The 23,758-nt window shown below is 41.1% G+C and overlaps 1 protein-coding gene across 1 annotated transcript in view; it reads right to left on the bottom strand.

Moving 5' to 3' along the window:
• Positions 1–12,040: 12,040 nt before the first annotated feature.
• The window catches only part of TES (testin LIM domain protein), a 56,296-nt gene continuing 44,578 nt past the window's right edge, over positions 12,041–23,758 (bottom strand). The window contains exons 3-7 of the mRNA XM_075857117.1: positions 23,172–23,424; positions 22,335–22,670; positions 19,992–20,207; positions 16,224–16,382; positions 12,041–15,321 (exon numbers count right to left, since the gene is read on the bottom strand). Coding sequence (XP_075713232.1) covers positions 15,130–15,321; positions 16,224–16,382; positions 19,992–20,207; positions 22,335–22,670; positions 23,172–23,424 — 1,156 coding nt within the window. The 3' untranslated portion in view covers positions 12,041–15,129. The remainder of the gene's footprint in view (positions 15,322–16,223; positions 16,383–19,991; positions 20,208–22,334; positions 22,671–23,171; positions 23,425–23,758) is intronic.

The following is a 23,758-nucleotide window of genomic DNA, read 5'->3' as shown; positions in this document are numbered from 1 at the left end:
GCCAGGTCAGTTACATCACTAGGGCTAAACCCAGGCAAGCTCCAGGGCCATTTTTTACCTGGACAGAGATAGCAGCTAGGGACACCGGCTGCTTTGAAGGTCTTGCGGGTGGAGAACAGGGTCGCCATGCAAGTGGTGTGTGGAGCTCCCAACTGCTATCTTTAGTTGGGAAAGCTGCATCACTGGAGCTTCCCTGGGGTAGCCCCAGTGACGTAAATCATCAGTTATTTCACTGGGCATTCCGAAGGGAAGCTCCAGTGACGTAGCTTCCTGGGCTGCGGAAGTAGTTGGGGACTCCTGCTACTTTGACAGCAGCCAGGGACTCTGGCTGCTTTAAAAGTCTTGCAGGCGGGAGATAGGGCCCCCCTGCAGGTGGTATGTGGAATATTTATCTGCTATCTTTGCCCGGGAAAGCTACGTGACTTGAGCTTCCCTGGGGTAGGCCTAAGGATGTAACGGACCAGTAACTTCACTGCGACTACCCCTGGCAAACTCCAGTGATGTAGCTTCCCCAAGCTGGGATAAAAAGCAACTGACTGCACTAAAGGTTTTGCCCTTGCCAAGGATCGAGCCATCGTGCGGGTGGGTATATATGGGTATATGGGGATCATGGGGTACTCGGTGTGGATCCCACAGAGCTGAAGTTATGTTACATCATGGGAAGCGTATACGTTAAACAGAGGACGAAATCGTAGTGTGAACAGAGCCTACCATTATTATGTTACAATGGCACCGGTCAAGAAATGGGATATATTCGGCATCATGTTAAAGGGGTATTCACATCTTGATAAATAAACCTACAAAGCTCATCAACTAAAAGTTATGCACTTTTGTAAATACCTTTAATTTTTTTTAAAAAGCTGTAATTTTGGAGATATCTTCATGACGGCCCCTCTTTGTATATTTCTCGTTGCCTTGGGATCCGGCCACCACGGACTTCCTTTAGCGGTGGCAACCGGTGAAACAGCGACAGGGCCGTGGGCACCCAAAGCTCATTGATTCACGCGGGGAACAAAGGCTAGCCCATCTCGTCTGATCCCATAATGGAGCTAATGTGGCAGAAATTGCTGCCAAAGTTAATGCTGGTCGTGAAAGAAAGGTGCCAAAACACACAGTGCATCACAGCTTGCTGCATTTGGGGCTGAGTAGTCTGTCAGAGTGCCTATGCTGACTCATGTCCGCTGTAGAAAACGAATGCAATAGGCACTTGAGCATGAAAACTGGGTCATGAAGGCAAAGGAAGAAGGTGGCCCTTGTCTTATGAATCCCATTTTCTTTTACATCATGTGGACTGCTGGGTACATCGATTACTGTAGCTGGGGAAGAGATGGCACCAGGATGCACTATGGGAAGAAAGCAATCCGGCTAATGCAGTGCAAAGCTGTGCAATGTTCTGCTGGGAAAACTTGGGTTCTGGCATTCATGTTTATGCTACTTTGACATGTACCACCTACCTGAACATTGTTGCAGACCAAGTATGAGTAAGGGTATGTTCACACGAGGGCGTCCGTAACGGCTGAAATTACGGGGATGTTTCAGCCTGAAAACATCCCCGTAATTTCAGCCGTACCGGCATGTGCAGGCGCTTGAACGCCGCGTCAATTACGGACGTAATTGGCGCTGCTATTCATTAATGAATAACGGCTCCAATTACGGCCAAAGAAGTGACAGGTAACTTCTTTGACGCGGGCGTCTATTTACGCGCCGTCATTTGACAGCGGCGCGTAAATTACGCCTCGTGTGAACAGACAAACGTCTGCCCATTGCTTTCAATGGGCAGATGTTTGTCAGCGCTATTGAGGCGCTATTTTCGGACGTAATTCGGGGCAAAAACGCCCGATTTACGTCCGTAAATAGGCCGTGTGAACATACCCTAAGGGGGCAGAGTCTCTCAAAACATTGCGTAAAGGTTTGAATGTTAGAGGAAAAAGCTCAGCGTTCTCAGTTTAAATACTAATGGAATGTATCAAAAATTGGAATAAAGAAAATCCAAAGGGATGGTTCACATACAATACTGGTATCGTGAGTTAATGATTTTCATTCAAAAGTAACAAATATGGAAAATACGTTGCGGCAACAGTATTCCCTAATAGCAATGGCCTTTTTCAGTAGGAAAATGTGCCCTTCCACACTGCTTAAACTGTTAGGCTGGGTTCACACGAGCATGTTACGTCCGTAATGGACGGAACGTATTTCGGACGCAAGTCCCGGACCGAACACACTGCAGGGAGCCGGGCTCCTAGCATCATAGCTATGTACGATGCTAGGAGTCCCTGCCTCTCCGTGGAAGTACTGTCCCGTACTGAAAACACGATTACAGTACGGGACAGTTGTCCTGCAGCGAGGCAGGGACTCCTAGCATCGTACATAACGATGAAGCTAGGAGCCCGACTCCCTGCATTGTGTTCGGTCCGGGACTTGCGGCCGAAATACGTTCCGTCCATTACGGACCGAACATGCTCGTGTGAACCCAGCCTTAGGGAATGGTTAGAGGAACATGACGAAGACTTCAAAGGATTGAGTTGGCATCCAAATTCCCTAGATCTCAATCCCACTGAGAATCTGTGGGATATCCTGGAGAAACAAGTCTAATTTACAGAGGCCCCAGTTCGCAACTTACCAATACGACATTCCAAGGTGGCATAGTCTAAGTCCTGCACAAGTGTTCTGAGCGGGCTGTATCAGGTGCTTGGCTGTCTAACGGTCACGATCAAACTGTTCTGATTGTGACAGTTTAATCCCTTATATGCCGCTGTTAATAGCAATTGCCACATTTAATCGGTTTACAGGAGGGAGAGGGCTCCCTCTGTCACCCATCGGCAGCCCCCAAATAAGATCGCAGGTCTCCGATGAGTGGCCACGGCAGCCAGGGGCCTAATAAAGGCCGCTAGGCCTGCCATGGCTATATGCCTAATTAGGCTGTGCCAGAGGCATAGGCTAAGGCCCTGTTCACACAGAATTTTTTTGCAGGCAGAAAAAAATCTGCCTCAAAATTCTTCATTTTGACCTGCCTGAAATTTCTTGCCACGTTTTTCACCCCGGCGACCATTGAGTGACGCAGGCAAAAAAACAGCGAAAAACGCTTCCTCTGCCTCTCATTGATTTCAATGGGAGGTTAGTCGCGGCTAAAACACGCCTCCTGGTTTCAGACATTTTTTGCCGCCGATTCCGACGAGGTTTCCGCTTAAAAAACCTCAGTGTGAACTGAGCCTAATAGATTTTACACAGTTTTACACTGACCGGCAATAATGCTTTGGTATATTAAATATGCCCAAGCATTATATCAACGATCAAAGGATTGCATAGTGAAGTCCTCTAGTGGGACTGAAGAAATAATTGTTAAATAAAAAATTTAAAATATGAACAGTGAAAAAAATTATTCTTTTTTTTCCATATAAGTGTTTTTATTTTGTAACAATGTATAGAAAGAAATAAAGAGTACAAATGTATGGTATCACTGCGATTGGAATGACCCAAACAATAAAGTTAACATATTATTTAAACTGCAAGCTAAAAGTAGTAAAAAAAACAAATATATAATAAAAAGTTAATCAATAAGTCCCATGTACCCCAAAATGGTACCAATAAAAAAAAAGAAAGTAACATCTCATCCCGCAAAAAACAAGTTCACATATGGCTGCATTGATGGAGAAAAAAAAAAAGTTATGGCTCGAGTTCAAAAGTTTATTCTGCCAAAGTAGTAAAAAAAAATAAAGAATACAAAAAAAAAAAAACTATCAATATTTGGTATTCATTCACAAAAAAATGTAATCAAAAATTATATTATCCCCAAAATTGTGCCATTGAAAAAAACAAGTAAAAAAAAACCAACTCATCCCGCAAAAAAACAAGTCATCCTATAAATTGCTTGATCACTAAGGGATTAAAGAAGATTTATCACCTCTTCTGTCGAGTGTTTAAATAAACACTTGTATTCCCCACAAAATAACAATTCTGGAGCATCTTTTCTTAGAATTCAATGTTGTGCTCATTCCTACAAAAATGTATGAATAAATTGACAACTGGGTGTTACCAGTGGGGACAGACTATGTAGGAACACCCCTGACACTGTCCAATTAGTGCTGACAGAGTGAGACGGCGTACTGTCACGCCCCTTTGACAGGGAATAGTAACACCCAGTTAACTTATTCATACATTTCTAGTGGGAATAAAAGGAATAGCACACAGTGCAGAATGCTAAGAAAATACACTATATGGACAAAAGTATTGGGACTCCTACACATTACCAAAAGGAGCTTTTATGACATCCCATTCTAAATCCATAGACATTAATATAGAGTTGGTCCCCCCGTTGTAGCTAAAACAGCTTCCACTCTTCTGGGAAGGCTTTCTACAAGATTGTGGAGTGTGTCTGTGGGAATTCTCACCAATTCATCCAGAAGAGCATTTGTGAGGTCAGACACTGATGTTGGACGAATGGGCCTGACTCGCAATCTCCATTCTAGTTCATCCCAAATGTGTTCAATTGGCTTGAAGTCAGGGCTCTGTACAGGTTAGTGAAGTTGTTCCACATCAAACTCATCCAACCATGCCTTTATGGACCTTGCTCTGTGCACTAGGGCACATTCATGCTGGAACAGAAAAGGGCCTTCCCCAAACTGTTCCCACAAAGTTGGAAGTATACAATTGTACAACATGTCTTGGTATGCTGCAGCATTAAAATTTCCCTTCACTGGAACTAAAGGGCCTAGGCCAACATCTGAAAAACAACCACATGGCATTATTCCTCCTCCACCAAAACTTTACAGTTGGCACAATGCAGTCAGGCAGGTAACCTTCTCCTGCCATTCACCAAATGCAAACTCGCAATTGTGCTTGGCGATGTAAGGATCGCATGCAGTGGCTCAGCTATGGAAAACCATGCCACGAAGCTTCCGGCACACAGTTTTTGTGCGGTTGTTAACGCCAGAGAAGGCTTGGAACTCTTATTGAGTCAGCAGGTTGCTGACTTAATAAGGTTTCGCAACCTTTGTCAGGTGGTTGCGAAACGCGCATCGAGGCGCTCCATGGGGTGACTTCCCATCAATAACCATCTCCACAAGGTACTTTTCCAATGTAATGCTTTATTTGGTTAATCAGATCAGGGTGCAATTCTAGATGTGGATCCTGGTCTAGGTTCAAGTACTACCTACTGTATATGGTGATAAAGCTTGTATACTTTCCCTATTTATTGTGGTTTGATGGGTGGAATTCATCCCAGTGTAATTTCATGTTTTTATCTGGTCTGTTTTTTGGGGGTAACTTAGTATTGTCTCATTGTAGGTATTAATAAAAATAAATATTTTTAAGTGAAAACTTAAAACATATTTGTACTTTGTCTCTAATTTTGGAAGTTTGGATATTATAAAGTTCATGATATCTATATCCCGACGCTAGATATTCTTGATATACTAATGTTGTTCAGAAAAATTATAGGTGAATATATTGATAAATTATCCTATCCTCCAAGAAATTAGTATAGGGAGTATTAATAGACAGAGCTTGTAACTCATCTAACCTTCTAGCAGAGGTGATGGCTATCAGAAAAAAAAGTTTTTAAGGGGTCGGAAGGCAATAAATTGTGTTGGCTCAAAGGGTGCAGAAGTCTTGAGCTATCCCTGGAAAGTACTGTTGAGATTTCTCCAGATTCAATTGCCAGCCCAGAGACGAAAGAATCGAAGATACTTGATGTCGTTGGACCGGAGATTTCTGTTTTGATGCAGCCGCTATCAAGAAGTCGGCCATGTAAGGAATGAATAAGATGTCCTTTTCTCTTATATGGGCCGCCAATTTCCAGAACTAATTTCGCAAAGATGCGTGGAGCCATAGAAATCCCAAAGGGTAGAGCCTGAAACTGCCAATTTTTGTACAGCGTCATCTAAATCATCTCCACCCTTAGAAACCACTTTATGTATTTGTTTAAACCACTTTGGTTGAACTTTCAAAAGCTGATAGGACACTGATCGGGGGACCCTTGTGGGGAGAAAGAAGTTTGTATATTTTTTTTTACCTTTATAAAACATTTTAAAAAAAATTCCGTCTCTTTCTTTTGAAAAACAGGATGATATTGCCTGAAGATGCGGTTTATATTTTAAACAGAAACTTGCAAAGGAAAGGGAAAAAATAGAATAGTAAAATGCTTGTTTTTGTATATGTTCTTTTTTGTCAGGTTTAAAAATATGTATATATAAATAATCCGTAAACCCCTTTGGTTTATAATGACCCTGAACGTATCATTGGGTTTCTTGATCAGACAAAGGAGGGGAATAGAACCCTGCCCCCTTTTCGGACTCCGGTACAGGGATCAAGACTTTTTTTCTCCACAAAGAAATTACTTCCATTTCTACAGCAGTTTAATGTGTATCTGGACTTTTTAGCCCTATGAGGCAAAATCTTTCTGGAGGGGGAGGGTAAATGACCTCTAGTCGGACTCTCTGGAGCATAGTCAAACAACTTGAAGTTCTCTTGGACCAGGCTCATAGATAGAATCTCAGTCTTCCCTCCCACTTTGGCGACATTGTTGAACGCCCCTCTGGTGGATTGATTTTCATGTTTCAATGTTTCTCTTTTTTTGGGGGGGGGGGTGTTCAATTAAATCTTTTAAAGCTACAAAGGATTATTTTGGCCTCTGAAAATAAGGGGTTTCCTATAAATCAGATGCATTCTCAAGAATGTTATCCAGAAAAACTACCCAAGAAGGAATTCCCCCTCACACAAGATGGCACATAATTTCAACTTTGAAGATCCGTAGATCTCCTGGCCAGTTTCTTAGCCAAACAGCTCTCCTCACAGCAATAGATGGCGAGGTAGTGCAGGCAGCTTATCTAGCCAAATCAGCAGAGGCATCTGCAATAAAATCTATTGCTTTTTGAATCCTAGGGTGAAAGGCTAGAAGTTGAACCATAGAGTACTTCCCTCTAATTTGGGTTCCAAGGTGGTTTAGCCACAGAATAAGGGCTTATTCAGACGAACGTATAATATGTCCGTGCTACGCGCGTAATTTTCACGCGCCTCGCACGGACCTATGTTAGTCAATGGGGCCGTTCAGAGTCAGTGATTTTTACGCAGTGTGTGTCCGCTGTGTAAAACTCACGACATGTCATACACTGTGTTCCAAATTATTATGCACATTGGATTTAAGTGTCATAAACATTTAATTATTAGTTTTTCAATTAAACTCATGGATGGTATTGTGTCTTAGGCTGGGTTCACACGACCTATTTTCAGACGTAAACGAGGCGTATTATGCCTCATTTTACGTCTGAAAATACGGCTCCAAATGAGTGGGCAGATGTTTGCCGACGTATTGAACGGGTTTGCCGACGTACTGTGCCGACGACCTGTCATTAACCCGTCGTCGATTGACAGTTGTCAAACGACGACGCGTAAATTCACTGCCTCGGCAAAGAAGTGCAGGACACTTCTTTGCAACGTAATTTGAGCAGTTCTTCATTGCATTCAATTAAGAGCAGCTCAAGATTACGGGCGTCAAAGACGCCTCGCAATATGCGAGGAGCTTTTACGTCTGAAACGACGCAGCCGTTTTCTCCTGAAAACAGTCTGTCTTTTCAGACGTAAGAGACAGTTCTCGTGTGCACATACCCTTAGGGCTCTTTGGATCATTGTAATCAATCTCAGACACCTGTGATAATTAGTTTGCCAGGTGTGCCCAATCAAAGGAAAATTACTTAAGAAGAACGTTCTACATTATTAAGCAGGCCACAGGTTTCAAGCAATATGGGAAAGAAAAGGGATCTCTCTGCTGCCGAAAAGCGTGAAATAGTGCAATACCTTGGACAAGCTATGAAAACATTGGATATTTCAAGAAAACTTAGGCGGGATCATCGTACTGTGAAAAGATTTGTGTCTGATTCAGAGCACAGACGGATTAGTTCAGATAAAGGCATAATGAGGAAGGTTTCTGCCAGACAAATTAATAGGATTAGGAGAGCAGCTGCTAAAATGCCATTGCAGCAAACAGGTATTTGAAGCCGCTGGTGCCTCTGGAGTCCTGCGAACCTCAAGGTGTAGGATCCTCCAGAGGTTTGCAAGTGTGCATAAAGCTATTATTCGGCCACCCCTAAACAATGCTCACAAGCAGAAACGGTTGCAGTGGGCTCAGAAATACATGAAGACTAATTTTCAAACCATGTTGTTTACTAAGTGCCGTGCAACCCTGGATGGTCCAGATGGATGGAGTAGTGGATGGTTGGTGAATGGCCACCATGTCCCAACAAGGCTGCGACGTCAGCAAGGAGTTGGCGGAGTCATGTTTTGGGCTGGAATCATGGGGAGAGTGCTGGTAGACCCCTTTAGGGTCCCCGATGGTGTGAAAATGACCTCTTCAAAGTACGTAAAGTTTATGACTGACCACTTTCTTCCGTGGAACAAAAAGAAGAACCGCGCCTTCCGTAGCAAAATTATCTTCTTGCCAATGCACCATCTCATGCTGCAAAGAATACCTCTGTGTCATTGGCTGCTATGGGCATAAAAGGAGAGAAACTCATGGTGTAGCCCCCATGTTCCCCTGACCTCAACCCTATTGAGAACCTTTGGAGCATCCTCAAGCAAAATATCTATGAGGGTGGGAGGCAGTTCACATCAAAACAGAAGCTCTGGGAGGCTATTCGGACATCCTGCAAAAATATTCAAGCAGAAACGGTCCAAATACTCACAAATTCAATGTATGGAAGAATTGTGAAGGTGATATCAAAGAAGGGGTCCTATGGTAACATGTAACTTGGCCTGTTAAGTTTTTTTTGATTGAAAGAGCTTTTGATTTATGTAAATATGACCTCCTGCTGCTGCAAATTCAACAAATTACCATTTTAGTTCTCTTTACAACCTTTAAAATGTTTTGATCTCTGTTGTGCATAATAATTTGAAACAGTGCATTTTGAGTTTTTTACTTCTAAAAAAAAAATCTGTCATCATTAGATTTGTTCAATAAAATTAGCATTATACTCCAACGGTTGATGGCTTGAAGATTATACTGACTGTCATTTGCATCGACTATTTAGGAAAATCAGCGAAAAATAACATTTGCATAATAATTTGGAACGCAGTGTATATTTGTGCGTTTCTCACGCATCACGCACCCATTGAAGTCAATGGGTGCGTCAAAATCACGCACAGCACACGGAAGCACTTCTGTGTGACGCGTGTGATTCGCGAAACAGCAGTAAAAACTATGAATGAAAACAGAAAAGCACCACGTGCTTTTCTGTTTACAAACAGAGTGTCATAATGATAGCAGCTGCACGGAAATCCTGCAGCTACGCATCATACGCTGCGGACACACGGAGCAGTTATGTACCTTTTGCGCACGCAAAACGCACACGCTCGTGTGAATCCGGCCTAAAATTGTTCTTTCTATACAGGTGGCTGCAAAATTAGGTTTGAATGAAGCTTCCCTAAATTCCCACTGCATTTTTGTCCCGTGTCTTTCAAACACCCATATCATCAAACGGCAAGGAAGTCCTCTCTGAAACCTTAGACATAGAAACCGCTATATTTGGGGCTATAGCCCAGATTAGGCAGTCCTCATCTTCAAAGAGGTATTTGTATTTAATTTTTTTTTAAATAAACAATCTTGTACGTTTTCTTTGTCTTGTTAATTAATGCCGACACATTTTTATGGACAGAAAACATTATTTTAGTTCTGCCTTCGAGACAGTCAAACATTATGCCCTGTACAGTATGGAACTCTTTTACTCCTTCAATTTTGATTGTGGCTCTAATAGTCTTCAGTAATTGTTCCGTATATTCTGCTGGAAAAAAAAGGTTTACCACTTTCTTCATTCGCAGAGGAAAATGGTGTGGAAGAATCCTAATCTATTTCTCCACTTTGACAAAACCAAATGAAACATATGAAAAAAAACAAAAAACTTCTGAGTTGGAAATATCAGACAGCTAATTTTTTTCTGCCAAAGTACTCATATCATCTCTAGGTCTAGAACTAGATCACTAAAGCACTTTTAACCTTATTTCCTCATTAATGGGAAGGTGTCACGAAAAAATTTTTTTATATATGTTTTTGCTTTTAGTATGTTATTAAAATAAATTTTATTTATTTGTGTTTGTGTTGTACTTTTTTCTCACTTCTCTATGGGGGCTGCCATTTTTTTTCATCTCTGTATGTGTCGATTAACGACACATATAGAGATGGAATACGGCACATACATCCCCATAGTGAATGCGAACGGGAGCCGTTCCATTCACTATAGCGTACGCCGCCTGTGTGGGAACGGCGCATGCGCCGCTCCCACACAGTCCAAAAGGAAGATCTCCGGCCGAGCGACATCCGGCGCCATTTTCATGTGGACCGGAAGCCGCGGCCGGAGAGTAAGATGACTACTTCCGGTCGCGGCTTCCGTCCATATGTTCAGAAACAAGGACTAGTAGCAGAGGTGGCAGGAGCAGGTGAGTTACTGTATGTTTGTGCATGTTCGTGTTATACTGTGTGATTACGACTGTATCTAAGCCTCCTACACTGTGCATTCGCTCAAAAAATGGCAGCACACAGTGTAGGAGGTTTGAACATTCAACCCCCTCCTTTGTGGCACTAGCCAGGATAAAGGAGGGGGGATTGTTTGAAGACGCTAGAGCGAGTGTGTCTTCTCCAATTTTGCAAAATAAAGCAATGAGGTTGCTTTACCACATGCCAATGCTGCAATTTTGGGAATTGCTCCCTCTAGTGACCAGCACATGGAAATATTATAAATTAGATTCTAATTTATAACATTTCCTGACTTGTGAAAAAAATTGAAAAAAAACTAGAACAATGTGGAATCATTTATATACTAACAGTTTAACTAAAAAATAAATATATATTTTTCTAGCGACACATTCCCTTTAAAGACTTGACTGTCTTAAAGATGGAAGGGGATTCTTCTTCCACAGTCTTAGCTACACACAAACACCTTATATAACCACTTTGCTTTTAGGATGCAGATAGCTTTGCTTTAGAAAGCGCACATTCTGTATTTAGAAGACACCTTCCTAGGTCTGTCATTCTGCAACAGCAAACATAGGCCAATCAAGCAACGGAAGATAAACAAGATCTACTCACACTTTTCCCTGAAGCTTGGTTACCGGAACAATGTCAGGCTTTTGCATAGCTGCTTCAGCTGGACTTCATTAGTCCCTGGAAGCGCTGCATAGGTAAGTATTAATGACCAAGAAGCCATGGCACCACCTGGAATGATATACTGGTGGACTCACGGTAGCTGCCACTGGCCCTCCCCACAAGCTGCGTTCACTTTTCGGAAGCTGCAAACCTTTGAGACTTCTGGTTGCGGCTCTCTCAGGCGCACCAATATCACTTCTGGTGGCATGCCATCAAATCCGGCCTGGACCGGAAGATGGCCACGGCCATTCTTGGTCCAATACTGTACATCCTAACTGGGAGGTATAAACGCCATATGGTTGAAGACACACCAACTGTGTGTCGGCAATGACCTAGGTGGTGCGTGTGCCTACATCAGACACCGCAGGAAATAGTAGGCGGAGGAAAAAAAAATAATCAGCCAGGCTGGGGCAGCAATGCTACGGTTTAATCCACAAACCAAGGGCGAAAATAGTCCCTTAATTTCTCTTTAAAGACCTGTAAGGATCCAGGTGTGGTCCCGGTTAAAGTACAGGAAACCACTGAGGCAGTAAAGGAGGTTCTACCTTGATGTGCATGCAGGTTTCCTATGCTAAGGGGAAGACCCTCTCGCTTGGGGCGGAAAAACGGCTGTGGCGGTAAGGGGTTAAAAAGTATGCTGTTCGAACCTTACTAGCACACTTTGACAGCAATTTATTTTAAAGGGTGTTCGTTTTCATTTATACAGCAATGGTAGAAGGGTGGATTTTTATTTGAAGAAGCACAATGGGTGATGTGTCTTTACATGCGCTTCATTACTAGAATATCTTTGCATATAATGCAAACCATTCAAAAGAATACAAAGAAATCTTTGAAGTGATCTCCCTCTGCAGGATCTTTGAAAATATCAAGTTGGATAAATGTATTATGACTTGTAACGAAGATACACAAATCTGGGTTATCAAAAGTATGTTTTTATTATTTGCTGAAAGAAGTGCATGAACGTCAGCATAACAGTTTTTAAGGCTACAGTTAAGTTTGCATAGTTACAACTAGTAAACAGCATGCAAATAAAGATTTTGAGGCTTCTATTACTGTATGACTTACATAGCCATACATTGGGTTTAGACACCAGCAGGAAACATGCTGCTTCCTTCAAACTACAAAAGAAACCTGGAGGATTTATAGAACATTAACTCCTTGCTTAGCAAGTCCCATTTCTACGTACCCTATGATTTTCTTCTTGGTGTGTTATAGTAGATGTTGAAACTATTTTTTTTTGTCTTTTCATTTATATGAAAAAATCATTGGCCTGAATGTAAGAAATATTCAATATCCTCTTAAATTAGTTTTTTTTCACAAACACAACCCCTTTTTAAATAGAAGCCGGCGCAGGTTATAGTCTTTCTGACCCCTTAGATCAGGCATTACATGCCGGGCCAAGTCTCCAGAATAGCTCTCCAATCTGTACCCCTCTCGGACGTCTATATGAGAACAAAGCATAGTTTTGGTTTAGGGAGTTAGAAAATGGGCTTGGTTTTTTTGTGGGGGTGTATTATAACCTCAGCCACGAAGACCTGGTTTACCCTGTTAAAGGAGTACCGATCAACAACAATAGGATACTTGTGTAACTTAAAAAAAAACAAAAAACATTAGCCCCTTAAAAATATATATATTTGTTTTTTAGTAAATACACATTAGATATGTGTTTTTAAAAAGTCTCCTCACCTGACCTGGTTTAGATATGCAAACGATCCGGCCCCCTGCAAGAGTCATGTTCGAACTTCCGTGTTTAGCGATTCCCGACTCCCCCCCCCCCTCCCACAATACCCCAACGGAAGCCTACAAGTTCGGAAACTGCTGTACTTTTAAAGTAGTCAGTGCACTTTTAGATAGAATGGGAGGTCTCGCGATAACCAGAGAAATCTGCTGTTCTGTGCGTAGGAACAGTAGGCTGTTGTGTGTGTGTGGGGGGGGGGGGGGGGTTGTGGGAGGACATAGGGGATGGCGGAAATCACCAAAACATGTAAGTTCGGACCCGACTTTCGGAGAATCGGTTCATTTGCATATTAAAACCAGGTCAATGCAGAGGATTAAAAAAAAACCAGACATTTCTAATAACATTTATTTACAAAAATATATGTTTTTTTTTATTAAGAGGCGAATGAAATGTGAAATAAAACAAGTATTCTATTGGTGATGACAGATACTCTTTATGCCTACACATAAATAGGACTAGGATGGATCCTATCATATGAGCACTGATTTGGAATGCTTATGGTGGTTTACATACAGTACACAAGTCATTAAAGAGGCTCTGCCACCAGTTTAATACTTCTCTATCTCCTAACCTAATAGGTGCTTTGATGTAGAGAACTAGAGTTTTTTTTTTTTTTTTGTTTTTTTTAAACGTTTTATTGACAAAGTTCTGATCATTTACTCCCGCAGTTCCTTCACCAGAGTGACGGGAGAATGACCAGACATCGCTTCCAGCTGTGCCAGGACTGCTGCTGAGGAGGATAATCGTCCTGGCAGAGGCTGGAGGCGATGTCTAGTCATTCTCCCGCCGCTCCGGTGAAGGAACTGCGGGAGTAAATGACGTCACAGCGTGATCTCGCTGTGCTGTGAATAAAGCTGGGCATGAATGAAGAGAAGTGTATGACGCTGATTGGTCAGCGTCATACACTTTTCTTTACAATGCCCACTTGGTGAAATTAAAAAACAAAAAACACCCAGTTGGGCATTTAGAAAGAATTTGCATAAATGTAAAAAAAGAACAGAACTCGGTCACTAATAAAAGTTTTTAAAAAAACAATAGTTATCTACATCACAGTGCCTATTAGATTCGGTAGGAGATAGGGTAGTATTAAACTGGTGACAGAGCCTCTTTAAAGGAGTATTACAGTTTCAAGAAATACAGGTTATTCACTGGGAAATTAAATGTTGTAGTTTTGTAATATACTTACTGTATGAATGCCTCATGATCTGCTTGCAGTCATTCAATATAAACCTTTATTGTTTACTACCAATGCATAAAAATCTTTGGTGGTCATGTGATGGACACAGGTGCAGGACGGATTACAGTTACAGTACAGTTATCACAGGTCTGTCTTGTAACGAGCGGACCTCCTGTGTGTCCATCACATGAGCAGGACAGATTTGGATCTTATGCAAGTAAACAATGAAGGTTTCTATTGATTAAAAGCAAGGAGAGATCTTGAGAATACGGTTCGGAATTGATACAGAAACCATGTTGGAAAATGTTATAACTTTTCATTGTACAAAACATGCTGTATATACTGGATCCATAAGAACCCTTTTAAAGTTGTCAAAATTATTTTTAAATGTTTCATACATATTCATTTTCTAGCAACCAGGTTGACAATCAATGTGGTTGCAATTAACTTTCCAATACGGCGTGTCACTCTCTGAATAAGAAGTCTAATATACAAGTCTCTCCAGGAAGGTTGAATCATCAATAACGGCCATATTAACGGTCATCCCGAGTTTTGGACAACTTAAAAGAAGAGTATATCTCAAGAACGGATATTTAGTATTGATTTTTTTTTTACTTTTAGGGGGAAATATTTAAGTCTTGCATCTCCCTGGTCAATAAATCAATACAGATCTTTAGCTACATTACATAGAAATGTTGCTGGCTATATAGTCTCATACAATCTTAGCTGAAAAAAATAATTAACTTCAAAAGCAAATCATTTTAATGTTACAAACTATCCCTGGAATGCAGTTCTCTCATGGCATCAATACATTCACAGTAAAGTGCGGCAATGAAATGTAAAGTGGTTTGATCAGATGCTGTGGATAGAATAAAGGAAATGGTATTTAGGCAGTGAAAGTTGTATTGATTTTACATCAAGCAAAGCAGCATTTTGATAAGCAGTTTTGATAAACATGACAATATTTTTCCCTTAACAGTATTTTCATTTCTAATACAATTGAGACCTCATGTCGATTTATTCCACAACATTCATCTTCAAAAAGTTCCACCTGATTTTGAAATGTAAAATATTGCATGGTCTTGTCTAGGAAGTCATTTTCTTCTTGCACTCAACAGAGCAGAAGACCATCCCCTCTATTGGCATGAACTTCTGGCCAATCAGACACTTGCTGCAACATGAGCATAAGAAGCATTCCGAGGAGGCATGCCAATGGAATCCACTGTAGCTCACACGCTGAACTTCAGGATCAATGGCATTGTGACAACCTTGGCATGTCTAAGGGAAGAGAAATAAACACGATCTATAATAATGCCAATCTATATGCAGCCTAATAGTATGGTGCATTGCCTGCCCAGACCCAACCCATGTCTGCATTGATGTGGGCAGCCAGAGTATTTTCCTCCACAGGTCTTTGGTTTGAGCCAATACCAGCACAAGTACATTTAAGGACTGGCAGTGAGACTTTAGAAGATGGTCCTGGCTACCAGAGGTGCAAAATGTCCAAAAACCCCTGGCAGTGAAAGGGTAAACGGGGATGGCCTGCCTATTTGCCATATTAATGTATATGGACGTCATTGAGGAGATGGGGTGGTGGTCCCTTGGATGTTATACTTTCAGAAAATATATGGGTATGCGGGTTTAGTATGAATTTTTTATTTGGCAAAAGTGTGAATATTGTCCTGGCTACCAGAGGTGCAAAATGTCCAGAAACAGGTAGTTGAAAGAGTTAAAGAACAGATGATTGGTGCTGTATATACGCATGTATTTTTATTCCAGTGTAGACCGCCAAGTGGTGGTGTGATGCTGGTCAGTCAGTCATATGTGTACCTGTGTGTACAGCGCGTGTGACAATGAGCTAGCCAGCAGGTCAGAGGAATATGATCATTAGTACTAGACCGCTCAGCTTTGTATGCAGCAGTAAAACAAGATGTCAGCGAAAAATGGCAAGATTTCCATGCGAACGCTCAAACGAATGTTTCAACATTGTTTTTAAAGAACTTATGATATGGATACAGATATGCAAGACATTATGAAAGGATCACTAAAGCACTTTTTCTAGGACAATGAATTAAAAGTTTGGTTTTTTGAGGCCACGTGTGGGTAACTGAAGTCAGGACAAAATACAGTAGACTATTGGATTTCCTAAGAATCAGTTAAGAAAAGAATTACAGTCTTACCACAGCATGATTTTTCACATAGCAAGGCTTGCACACTGGCTTGTCATTCACCATCACATAAACTTCACCAGCCAGGACACAGTCACAGTCGAAGCAACAGAAGTGTTTCAAATGCCAGTTTTGACCTTCTGCTTGAGTATATTCATTGCTGAAAATCAACTAAGAGAAGAGAAATCATACTCATTTGAATTCTGACCACCAGATGTCGCTGGATCCTTACTTTTTAATCAATGAGTTGTGCCACCTAGTGCACATTTAGGAAAAGTACAACAAATAAAAAGATATTGGTGATTTAGAAACACTCAATGCTTTAAATTCAAACAATGAAGCTACTAAAGAAATGTTGTAAATTCAACTAGTAATTGCATTATTATCAATAGGTAAAACTGCAGGAATCCAGTTCCAACACTGTAGTTTATGGCAGCTATAATACAGTTCTATACAACTAGTTTAAGCTGATATAAAATACTGCAAAACCAACTTCTCAGTAGAATTATTATTGTTCTAGTCTTCCTTATGTAATTTACAGCACATTGTAAGTGTACCGATCACTACAACCAGAAGCATAATATAGTATATACTGTAAGGCTACAGTGCCCTGTGTCTTTAATACAGGGCAACATTCCTCTATTCCCACACACAAAACTAAGGCTCTGTTCACATCTGCGTTGGGGTCCCGTTCTGGCGTTGCGTCGGAGCTTTCCGTCAGAATGGAACACTGAACAGACACAAACAAATCAGAGGTTTCGGTTTCCATCACCATTGATTTCAATGGTGACGGATCTGTTGCCCATGGTTTCAGTTTGTCTCTGTTGTGCACCGGACCCGTTGTTTTACTGGAAGCTATAGCATAGTCGAGACAAACGGAAACCATGGGCAACAGATCCGTCACCATTGAAATCAATGGTGATGGAAACGGAAAACTCTGTTTTCCATTTGTGTCAGTTCAGTGTCCTGTTCTGATGGAAAGCTACGACGGAACGTGAGAACGGGACCCCAACGCAGAGGTTAACAGAGCATTAGTTGTTTGTTGTGATCACTAGGTGGCCTGAGGCCAATTTACTTGATAAGCTTACATCACTCTAACACTCAAACACATTTATGACGCAGTAGTGTTAGGCACACTTTAAAAATATTTTTTTTTTACCTTTTGCCTACATAGCTAAAAGAAAACGCCTTCTTTCCAAAAGGTGTTCTGTTCATATGCTCATCTTTTGGCTGTGTGAGCAGGAGCAGTAAAACGTGAAGGACTCACAAATAGAGTCCTTTCACATGTTGCTTAAATACTGTGGATTTTCCGCAACGGAATTTGTTGCGGAAAATCTGCAGCGTAATGCAGCAGCAGCAAAGTGAATGAGATAGAACAAATCTCATCCACATGCTGCGCAAATACGGAGCGGAAAAAACGCTCAGTAATAGACAATGTGGTGCAGAATTTTAATCTGCAGCGTGTCAATTGTATTTGCATAAACGATGCTTATTTGTTGCGGATTTTCTCCAATTAATTCAATGGGGAGGTAAATCCTGCAACAAATAGCAGTTGTTGATTTTTTTTGTTGCGGATTCAAAGAGATTCTGCCGCAAAAAAAGTATAGCTAGAAAAAAAACAAACAAAAAAATTCTCATACTTACCCAGAAGTCTGTGTCTCTTCCTCCAGGCCAGCCTTCTGGGATGTCGATTCATCCTATGTGACTACTACAGCCAATCACAGGCTGTAGCGGCAGTCACATGGGATGAAACGTCATCCCAGGAGGTCGGCCTGGATGACATCAGAGGGCCGGTTTCATGGGATGACGTGTCATCCCATGTGAGCGCCGCTGCAGCGGTCCCCTGGGATGAAACGTTAAATGCTGCAGGTTTTCTGGAGGGGATATTCAAGGCAAAAAACTGCACAGCTTGGTGCGGTTATTTGCCTGGCATTCCCTGCAGCGTACAGGGCGGATCCGTTGCGTGCTTTTATGCAGCGTAATCGCCCCGTGTGTACTCAGCCATAGGGCAATTTATCCACTATGAACATTTTGTGCAAGTGTCGTGTCAGTAAACTAATCATCCTTGTGGGAAAGCGAGGCCCCAAGGTATTTTATGCTGGTGGCCACTGCTCCTTGTCACAACTTAGGGCCTGTTCACACCATGTTTGCCTTCAGGTTGGTCTCTCTGTTTAGTCAGAGAAACAGATGAACAGAAAGACAAACGCAAAGTATCGTTTCCATTTGCAATACCATCGATTTCAATTGTATTTATTTTTTCCAGTTGATCTCAGTTTGTGTCCGTTTCAGTTTGCGTCCATTCCGCTATGTTTCCGCTTTTTTACAGAAATAGCGCAGCGCACTACGCTATTGTTTCTGTGAAAAAACCTAAACCTAGCAGAACGGACGCAAACTGAAGTCAACTGAAAGAAAAAAAAAAATGCCATTGAAATAAATGGTATTGCAAACGGAAGCGATACCTTCCGTTTGTCTTTCCGTTAATCTGTTCCTCGGATGGAACAGAAAGACCAAATGTGATGTGAACAGGCCCTTATACACACACACACACACACACACACACTTGAAACAGAAACGTTTTATAAATCACTACAAAAACGTACACATGAAAGATAAAAAAAAAACAAAAAAACAACATACATAACATGATGCAACATAAAATTAATTCCATTCTGTAGATGACATATATTAAAAGCGAATAGAATTGAAAATATTGCTTTGAGCTTATAGAAAATCCAGTCCTATTCATTTAGCTGGTGCTTCTTGCAAGCTGGGCATCCATTGGTGCATAAAATCAGCGATCAGGGTATACACCGACTGTCCAATAAGGACTGTCACAGTTCACTACACATCTAGGCGTTGTGAATAGGATTCTTGTCACAGTGCTTTACCACTGAATAATGTTACATTTACAAAATAGCGCCATAATTGCAACCATAAAAAATAAAAATAAACTTTCAGCAGTGACCAATGAAGGTTCAATGGCCCTTAAATACACTTAAAAGGGAACCTGTCACTTTGAATATACAATCTCATCAGCAGGCAGAATGTTATAGAGAATGAGGAGCGGAGCAGATGGATATATAGTTTTGTGGGAAAAGCTTCAGGACAATCTGTAATTTATTGAAATCTGTGTTTATTCTGGGCTTAGGAGTCTAGAGGGCAGACCTGCTAAGTGATTGACAGATCTGAGACGGTCCACTGGACTCTGATTTTGTTGGAAAAGTTTCAGTATTCAATCTGCTCAGCTCCGCCTGTTCTAATAATCTGTCTGAGGATCAGACTGCATTTTAAAGTGTCAGGTTCCCTTTAAGTCATCCCAGAAGTGTCATAATGATGTCATTATAGCTTCGTGCAGCAGGAAGTGCAATGTATTTTTATTCCTACAATCTTGTGCAGGTTGGATTATTCTATTTCGTAGGCCACAAATATAGAACAACTTGCCGCATAAGTTTCTAATACAATGGATCAAGTAGATTACAACAGGGATCAAAAAGTATAGCCACTCTGAGTGAATTTACTGTTCCCCCTTAGCAAGCTGCTCTCTGTTTTACATAGTCTACACTGCGCTTAACACTAAAGGGATATAGACAGCCATGTGCTGACAGAAGAAGTAGCGAACAGGAGCAATTTCAAGGATGATGCAATAAGGAATTTCTGCTTAAGTAATTAAAAAACAATAAAAAATTATTATAATATATATATATAAATAATTTTCCATACGATGCCTCTAAAGGTGTTGGTACAATTTTAAAGCTGCTGAAGCAGTGAACATGAAATTACCTCATCACAACCTGCACACCGAGGCTTCTCACTGTCACAGTAATGTCTGCCACAGTACAGTTTTCCCTTTTTCCAGAAGTAGATCATGTCGACCAGAAGTTCATTGCAGGTGAAACAGACAAAGCAAGAAGGATGCCACAGCTTGTCGTAGCCGGCCCGTTCTGCATACACTGCAGGGTCACCCTCCTTCATATTCTCCTTGCACCGGAAGCAGTACTGTGGAAACAAGTGTAAAAAGATTATATTATATCTTACAATAAACCACAGGTAGATGATGTTTAATGAAGCAAAACAATGGGGAGGAAGCCGAGGATGCCAGCGCCACAAATGACAGGTAAGGCTGAATCTGTGCCAACAGTAACATATGTTGTTGTGGAACCTACATGCATCCCAGTTCCAAAATGCCATGTTGACAGTGACATGGACCATAAATCAGCAATGCATAGAGGCTTTCTAATCCTGCTGGGACAGTGAAAAATTGGGCTGAGAGCAGGAATTAGGCAGGCATGCCGAAGCGATTGTTCATGTCTCAGCACTCCCTCTCTACGCAACGATAAAATGCTAATTACCAATCCAATTGTGAGCCGGGTCACAGTGCAGTCTTCGCCCTCTCAATCTTTTAACCCTTCCCTACAGTCACAAACATCCCATTGTCCCAGGAAAGGAACGCCTCTGATGGAAAAATTGCCTCAGCCACGGCAGTTGCTCACAATACGAGATATTCCCATAACTGGAGATATCCTTCTTATGGAGTTCTGTGAGTAATGAGAAAGTTTTATGACATACGATTCACTTCCAACCACAGCTGAAATCTGGAGCAGTCAGAGTGAATAAATAAAAGCATCGTGGGCTGCGCTGGATGGATAACAACCTGTAAACACGCGGAAAGAGGAGCCAACGCATCTTTACTAATTCAGATTTGAATAAATCATTGCTTTTTCTTACGTTTTTACAGACCTTACTTGAGATAGCAAAGAATTCCTCACTACACACCATAAATTAGGTGAAAAGAATTTGGAGTCAGTGCTGAAAGCAAAAGCTTCAGAATAGCAGACTTTCTGGCACAGGGACTCACATGGAGAAAGAAAACGTCCACATCAAAGGACACGCACTACCACTGTCCTACGTTTCTATCCATATAAGATATCCACGGCACGCAGCTTATAGTAGTGCAGATTTTACCCATCCAGAGCAACTGCTAGGGTATGTTCACACAGAGGAAATGTGCGGCAAAAAAATAAAATAAAAACATATATCATATATATATATATATATATATATATATACCGTATATTTTTATTTTTTTATTTTTTTAAAAAGCGTCCTGCTCGATCGTCGGGCGGGTTCCGCCCGAACATACCATTGAAGTCAACGGGAGGGAGGAATCTTCCTGCTGACGGCAGGAATAGCTCTGCAGCGGATTTTGCGGCGAGACCCGCTACTCAAAATCCGCTGTGTGAACGGGGCCTAAAAGTGCAATGCAGTCAATATGTTTGTGCTATATAAGCAACAGGAAATGTATACCCTAATATATTCCCACTAGCAGAGTCTCGAATACCAAAACAAGAAGAGGGAAATCCCATTCCTGGTAGTCTGTTTGACAACAGTCTGCAGCCAGTAGGCAAGTTACAGTCTATAGTCCAATGATGGGGGGGGCTGGTTGCTACTATAGGGAGTTTGATTTAGCCTTCACAGGTGGTGGACCTCTTCTGTCTGAAGTATGTGCAATCCTGCTAGTGGGAACTGCAGATAATACAATTTCTCTACTACACTGAACCCACAAATTGGAGGTAAAGTTAGAGAGATAGAATCAGAGATTGGTGTAAAGCTGACCAAAAAGACCTCCCTTAAAGCTGTGCGTTTAAAAAAAAAAAAAAAAAGCTAGCAATAGTATAGGCTAGGAATACATTAACTTTTCCCTGAACTGCATAGCAATATTGTAAGGGAGAAGCGAGGTCTCTTTCTACAAAGTCACACACGTACTGACTGCTTAGTCAGACTATATAGAAGCCAAAGTTATCAGTGAGGAAAGAGATATGAACAAATGGTAAAACATTGTATGCTGCTTCTTCTCTTTCTTCCTGTATAGGATAAGGTCGATAAAATCAAAAAACGGGAACTAAAGTAGATGAATGATGCGATCATCATCATGTCAATTGTATAACAGATTGGGAGATACGACAATCTGCTGCAAGTTTGAGATCAGACTTCAAGGGGCCAGTTGTGGGAAGACTTCATCACATGAAACAAGCAACATCTCCATTATTCTCTTTATACATAGCGTGAGAAAAAGATGCGAACAGTCTAGCGGACATCAGTTGTAATACTTTGTATGCAACTCACATAAACAGATCCCGATGGTGCAGCTTCCTTGTCTTCTACATTCTTTACAGTGGTAAGGGTGCTTCGATTTCCATTGTCCGGTTTAACCGTTTCACCCGCCTGTGCACACACTTCTTTGGGCAGCTTGACATCTCCTACACCCAGGACTTCATTTTTGTATTTCTTCACAAACTGTTCCATCTGCTTCACTTCGTTGGAAGAGAGCTCATGACACTTGGAAGGATCCTGGTCATGGGCTGGCAGCTGCTTTGCCAACTGTTTCTTCCTGTATTGAGCTCCCTCCGAACCAGCTACAGGCTGTTTCTCTTTTGGAATGAGTTCCATGTAACGCCTGGCCTAGAAGAACAGGAATTCGTACAGTCAGCATGGAATTTCCATTAAAAAATAAAAATAAAAAGTTAAAAATCAACTCATGTTTATAATAATGAAAATGTAAAAAAAAAACAAAAAAAAAAACAAAAAAAATTTGTATATACACATCACATGATATTTACCAATTCCAATAACTGAAAGAACACTTATTATTTCAAATAATGAGAAACTTACATATGAATGAATGGCAATGTGTGCTCCCACCCTCTGTGCTTAGGAAATCTTCCACAGAAAGTATTATACCTTTGTTGTAATATATAATCTACCATTCCAATGCAGCACTGTATACACAAACACTACACAATTCTGGACAGCTTTACTTGCTCTGCAATGGATCTGAGCAACAAAATGTTCATATTGAAATAGTTGCTGTAAAGACCTCTTAGCAGCAGGGTATACTTTACCCCAAGGCTTTGAGCATCTCCTCCATTCCAATGTATGAAACGTGTAAGTGTGGGTACTTACTAGAGTTTGGTTCTGCACTGGTGGTGCCCATTCATAGGTCACAGTGTTGATGGACACGTCTTTCTTTGCTGCGACAGGACTAGTCAGGATCATTACATTCCTTTTGTAAGTGGGAATGCCATCTGTTTTCAGCTTTGCAATCAGAGCGGTGTATTTTGTATCTTCAAATAGCTTGCCAACTTTGTGATCATCTTCGCTGTTTGAAGGAACATCATGTTCTTCTTGCCCACATTTGCAGTTTCTACAGATCTTTCTAGATATCACAAAACGTGATCAGTCATATAAAATGCACATGATATAATAGAAAGACTTCTTACTTTAACATATTAGGACTGCGCAAATGCATACACAAAACATTACAAGTTTTCCACCCAATTCATTTTTACAAAATCTGGGTAAACTCTTGAAACCATTTCTTTTTTTTCAGCTCCAATGCATGCAAAAAAAAAAAAAAAAAAATTCAAACGATTTGAAAATAGTCTAGAATAAAAACGTCCCATGGTTTTGTGTCTACGGCTCCTCTGCAGATCTATGAGAAGTTAACAGACTAAAAACAAATCCTGTGTAGTCGTATCATACAGTCAAAC

The sequence above is a fragment of the Rhinoderma darwinii genome, chromosome 3 (assembly GCF_050947455.1).
Source record: "Rhinoderma darwinii isolate aRhiDar2 chromosome 3, aRhiDar2.hap1, whole genome shotgun sequence".
NCBI lineage: Eukaryota > Metazoa > Chordata > Amphibia > Anura > Rhinodermatidae > Rhinoderma > Rhinoderma darwinii.
The sequence above is the reverse complement of the archived record's forward strand: the minus strand, read 5'-3'. Positions and strand labels throughout refer to the sequence as shown.